Source organism: Haliaeetus albicilla, chromosome 4, assembly GCF_947461875.1.
Source record: "Haliaeetus albicilla chromosome 4, bHalAlb1.1, whole genome shotgun sequence".
Taxonomy (NCBI): Eukaryota; Metazoa; Chordata; class Aves; order Accipitriformes; family Accipitridae; genus Haliaeetus; species Haliaeetus albicilla.
Window position 1 is genome coordinate 20,065,678 of NC_091486.1, and position 6,000 is coordinate 20,071,677.

At 45.5% G+C, this 6,000-nt stretch overlaps 1 protein-coding gene across 1 annotated transcript in view; it reads right to left on the minus strand.

Moving 5' to 3' along the window:
- Positions 1 to 4,812, minus strand: part of LOC104317897 (dipeptidyl peptidase 4) — a 41,449-nt gene extending 36,637 nt beyond the window's left edge. Inside the window, exons 1-2 of the mRNA XM_069781245.1 lie at positions 4,755 to 4,812; positions 4,576 to 4,660 (exon numbers count right to left, since the gene is read on the minus strand). Coding sequence (XP_069637346.1) covers positions 4,576 to 4,660; positions 4,755 to 4,760 — 91 coding nt within the window. The 5' untranslated portion in view covers positions 4,761 to 4,812. The remainder of the gene's footprint in view (positions 1 to 4,575; positions 4,661 to 4,754) is intronic.
- Between the last annotated feature and the right edge of the window lie 1,188 nt (positions 4,813 to 6,000).

Consider the following 6,000-nt stretch of genomic DNA (forward strand, 5'->3'; position numbering starts at 1 on the left):
CTCAAAAACCTTCCCCCCTACACTCAAGCCCCCAGTTAGTGCCTGAGATGTGACAATTAGAGCACAGAAATGGATTTCCAGCAAAGAAGAAAGTAAAAAATTACTGTGCTGGGTGAGGCCAAAGGTTCACCTAACCCAGAATCCCACCTGATACCCAGTATCGGCCACTGGGTATCCAGGAGAGACCATAACCAATGGGTGTGCACCGCGACACCTCCCAGGGCAGCTCACCCAGGTATCACTCTCTGGGGCTGCAGAGATCTCCCCAGACGGAGGTAATCATTAACTTTGTAATCAATAGCTCTAGAGTCCCTCTTAAATTTTCCCTATCTTATGCAAAGCAAGGAAATAAAAACACTGGAAGTGTTCTACAGATAGGAATCCACTGCTGGTAAATTTTTTTGTATTACATTACTCAACATTTGTATTAAGGTAAATAAACGAGTTAAATGACAGTTACAGAAGTCAAGGACATATAGCAGGAAAACACTTCCATTTGCTATCTTTTCCTTCACTAGCTCAAAAAGTAATATACCCACACATAACATGAAGACTACAAGGATCCTGTAATGCAGTGCAAGGTGCATGAATACATGGGGAAAAGAGAATAGTTAGAACAGTTTGATTCAAGCCAAAAGACTGTTTGGTCAGACAAGTCTACAGCATACTCACAACAAGGCAATTAACCTACTGTATCTCCAACACAACTTTGGAGAGAATTTCAGCCATGATTTCGAAGTCCTTCAAAGCTAGGTTACTGGAATTAACTGCTGCTCACCATTTATGTGACAGTTCTCCAAAAATAACCCCACACAGAGTCAAGATTCTTATCTAAACCTTAATTTTTGAATATAGATTCAAAGAGGTTCTACTTCAAAGATCAATTTCTGATCCATAGATTTAAATTCCCTTACAGATTTTCTAGCTTTCTCCCTAAACACCCTTAAACCTAATGCCTTTCAGAGACTGGAATAATACAGGACCCCTTAATCCCAAGAAAACCGTGACAGATGACAGCTGCCAGATTCATTCATCTTATGGCACAGGTCTTCCAATATGATGGTTGTTTATCAGCCAGAAGCCTCTCTGTATTTTAAACATACTGTTCAGTTGCAAGCAGGGTGTTGACATTGGCAATAGATACTCCTCCACACCACCCAGTCACAAATTTGCTTAGTTCAGGACAGAATGCAGAGAGGATAAACAAGGGAAGACTGCAGATAGGACCATCCCCAACAGAACAATGATGACAGCCTTTCAGAGACTTTTATTCCTTTTCAGTTATACATTAACGTGGCTGTGAGGAAGATCTGCAACCTCACCTCTCTTGAGTCCTTGAAGCACAAAGCTGTCTCAGCAGTCCCAACATTCGCCAACTTCAAATCCAGGATGACAACCTGAACTTATGGATTCCTGCTGCCAGTAACTCTTATCTGTATTTATAGTAGCTTTCTACCAGCCACTGGTAATACCCAATAGATCAGTTAGGCATCAGACTCACAGAGTACCCTCAGGCACCTTAAGGTCATTAACTTCCCCAGCTCTTGCTGTGCTTTTCCCACCTCTTCCAGGCACATTTCTATCAAAAGACCACAGAGGCCCACACATAGTATCATGTAATCATGACAGTGATGAGCCTTCTCATTTAGTGACTATCTCACTCTTGGAGAATTAGACCTCTGGGCAAAGGAATCTGGTTTGTGACCAGACAGTTGTATAGGACCCCCCACTATAAGGCTGCTTATGACTTGCTCATGGCAGCAGAATGATACTAGGTACTGCACTGTCTCCTTCCTGCTCTCAGCATTGGCTACTCTTCCTCTCGCTCCTGGCCTTCCTGCCCAGCTGGCCCTAACAAGAACTGCTATTAGAGAAGAGGTAAAGGTGTATGGCCACTGGATGTTTCAATCTGCCTTTTGCACAGAAAATTACAGGAGAAAAAAAATGGGAGAAGCAAAAGTAAATGGGGAAGTGAATCATGGACAGACCACAGTTTTTTGGAAAATACTCATGCTTTAAGGGTAACCACTTGCTACTGTAGTCACCTCTTGATTAGCTCCTCTAAGCATAACAATGCTTTCACCAACAGACTTCAAATACAAGCCCCAAGACTGTTTTGACATTAAACTGTCTGATGCAAGTAGTCCCATGTAGTTATTAAATGTAAAATAAGGTAGCAAAATAGGCAGTGGCTATAAACAAAAAATATAGAATTTTGTACACAGTTCTGGCTGAAGACCCTCAAGGTAAATAGTGAAGAGCTGCACCCAAAATTAGGGAACCCTTTTGCAAATTTAAGTCTGCAGCATTTGCCCGTGCTAAACAGCTGCAAAAGAAAAAGCAGAAGTTCCACTTGCCAGGCCTACAGTCCAGCCAACAGGCCAGACCTCCTCTGGAGTGGCAAAATTTCACAACCTTTCCCAGCACTGAAGCCCATTTATCAAACTAATTCTGTGCTGCATGACTACTAAGCTTAAGAAATTAAAGTACATTGAGAAGCATGGAGGGGAGAAGAACAGCAGGCCAAAGGTAAGAAATCCAAACTCAAAATTATCTGTGTCTATCAATAATCATCATTTTCACTCCCTGCACAATGCTTGAACCATTGGCATGAAATAAAGACTTGATTGCAATTACAATGACTTTTTTCCGAGCAGACTATGATTTCACATAGTCACAGTCATGTGAACTGCTCCCCACCACCCCTCAATTTTGCCACCTTTCATTTTGTACTCAGGCCAGCACCTGTACTGACTGACCCAGGAGGCATCCTCAGCTGACCTGGATGCCCCTTCATGAAAGTCATATAATCAAACCGTCAGTGATTAAGTGGTCTCACCTATAAAGGAGTAATTACAAGTGCACCACCTGTATACTCTCAGCTAAGAGAAAACATTTCTTTAGCACCCTTCAGTCAAAAATTCAAAAGCACTCTGCAGTTCCAGAACTGTAATGGTCACAGTTGTTATTCAGATGTTACTGCTGGCCTGATGTGGGAACAGATAGGAATTCAAGTTTTTGAACTGGCACCTCTTCATCTCAATCCTTATTTTATCCAGAGAGGCCTAGTGAACTACCTGGGCGTGCTAGGTAATTTCTCACACATTAATTTGAGCCAACAGTAAAAAGAGTGACGCATTGCCCTACCCTTTTACAACCAACATGACGCAAGCCAAGGCTGACAGCATGGTGGTATTCTGTATGTCATTTAACAGAAGTGCCTCTTTAAAGTAAAATCTATTTACTATATAACTCAATGACTGATTCTGAATTGCAGCCACTTCTACAGCAAAAGGATTTATATGCTACAATTTATGAAAGAAGAAAACCCATCTGATTTTCAGTAAGATGTAGCAGCAGCATTAAGGCAGAAAAGCACCAACTCTTCAGCAGAGTTCAGGCCCGCATACTGAATTCTTTCACTAGGTGTTATGCCTGCACACATGCATCTGATAAGTTATCATGACCCTTTCTCCTGCTCTTCCCAACTTCTGAAACTAAGAGTATTTTCTGTCACCCCCCAAATCTGCTTTTTTGAGATAAGTGGCAAGAAGTTGCCCCAAAATAACAGAAAAGCGAGGCAGCATCCACTGATGCAAGTTTTAACCCAGAAGATATGTCATTCAGATATCTGGACTTTGAAAATCTAGTTTTTAATGATTGTGATATTAATAATGACAGAGCTGAATTGCAAAAAAGTTTAACATAAATTATGCCACTTGAACACTAGTGACACAAGCTTTGCCCCTTTAACTGACATACAAAAAAACCACCAGAACTTTCTGTGCACATAAGCAATTGCTGTGTTCATTTCTGAACATGCTGTCAAGATCAACATACACATTTTCACACTTCTTGGGGTGCGCCTCACGAGTCTAGACAAAGCTCTAGTCTAGAAAAAACACTTTGTTTCCTTAGAGTTTGCAGTGCTGAATTCTAGGTATCACAACTGCTCGGCTGTTAACCGTAAGAACACAAAAAGAGTGATTAACCTGCAGCTCTGCCCTACCAGCTGGAAGCAATGCTTTGCTTGATTAGGATTCCATGCTGTTTCACATTAACATCCAGAGCTACAAGGACGACCCAGAAAGTACAAACCGATCAGAGTCCAAAACCGCATTCCAGATCTCTTCCTACTTTTCTGACCTCTGTAACTGTGCTGTGCATATAATTTCACTCAATTATGTCAGCAAAAGTTGTGCAAACAAAGCAAATTAGAGGGAATATAATCTTATCTCTTCAATGCACCCCAGGAAAATTGACTAACTGGCATTTTACTGCTGGTTCTACAGCCTGCAGCTGCAATAGGAAAGGAAAATGCTGAAAACGATAATGCCTATAACTAATAATACTTTCTCAGCTCACACGGTAATCAAGGGACTTTCTACGCGCGCACGCCCCCCCGGCCCCCCATCCTCCCAGGTGAGACACCTTCTTGACGAAGTGCCTCCCAGCTTCCCAGGACCTCCAGCTCTATCGACCCCGTTCCCCGAAGCACTCAACTTTCAGCAAAACTTCCCCCCCCAGCAGTGGGCTTCGCGGCTGCGGGTCCCCCCGGCCCCGCCGCGGACTCACCGCCGGTGAGCAGAGCCAGGGGCACGGCGATGACCGTGACGACGACGGCGACCCCCAGGATCCCCAGCAGCCACTTCAGGAAGGTCTGCAAGGAGAAGTCAGTCCCGTCAGGCGGCAGCCGCTGCCGCGCAGGGCCCGCGTGCGCGGCCGCCCCCCCGCCCTCTCTCCCCCTAACCCACCTGCATGGCGCGGCGGGGCTGCCGGAGCGGAGCGGAGCAACGGGACTGCCGGCGGGGAGCGGAGCGACGCGGCGGGGCTGGCGGGGCGGAGCGGGGCGGGGCCGGGCCGGGCCGGGCCGCGGCCGCTGCCCCGGGCGCAGGAGCCGGGCGGTGGCTCCGCGATCCTGCCGCCGCCCTCGGGGACTTCCCCTGCGAGCGGCGCTGGGCGCCTGGGCGGGAGCTGGTCCCTTGCAGGAAGCGAGCAGCGCCAGGCACCGGGGGGTCGTGCGAGGTCTCGGATTTCCTGCCGGCTTTGCAGCTTCGCGCGTTGGGGTTTGAGCTGCGGTTTCTCCTTCGGTTCAAACGCTTGGAGCGCGGTGACACAGCTGTACCTTAAAGAGGAGGGAGCTTTGACACTGAGAGGATTTCTGTAGGAAATCGGACAACGGCCGCCCGGAGGCCCCAGAGGTGAAATGCCTTTCAGACGCTAGGGGCAGAGCCCCTAACGCTTTGGTAACACCAGCATTTCTCGCAAAGTTTCTGCTCTTTGAACTTCTTTCTCTGGCAGTCAAGCCACGGAAAGACGGATACAATTGCAGGAGGGGCTCATATTTATTTCTTTGGCACTGGTTCTTGGCATCAAATAGAGGTGGATGTGTAAGTCTGCAACAGGGAATTTTAAATTAAGACCAGAAAAATCGAAGTATTGGATAAAAGTTTAAAATTTAGCTCTGAAGATGACCCTGGGTTATCACATCAGACAATTCCATTTCCAAGGAGAATTTTGAGATAGTAGCACTAATTGGTGGAAAAGACTGAGAATAACCTGTGAATCAAAACTATAAAGCCTTTGGTTGTTTAAAAAGCTGAGTATCACCAAGCAGTCAGAAAGCTGCGGGAGTTTCTGGAATTATTGTAAGAGAAGAATTCTAGCCTCAAAATGTAATTATTGAGTGGTGTGGTTTGTGCTTTTGGTTTGGCCCATCTTAGCTTTTTTCCCCTCTACTTGCGGAACACTAGCTGTTATCAGAGAGAGGGGCAGGTATTTTACAACTTGAGAAATGGAACAGAAAACGTATGTGATCCGCTAAAGCAAGAGGAAGAGACTCGAAGCCAGGGGAGACAGCAAATGTTCTTAGTCTTGCCTTCAAAATACTTGTCAGAGCTTTCGTTAAAGTTGTGCTGCTTGTTCCTTCATTCCGCTCCTGCAGATTAAGCACAGCATTTAGCATTTTGCTGCTGTTTTTTTAAGTAATCTCTATCTAGA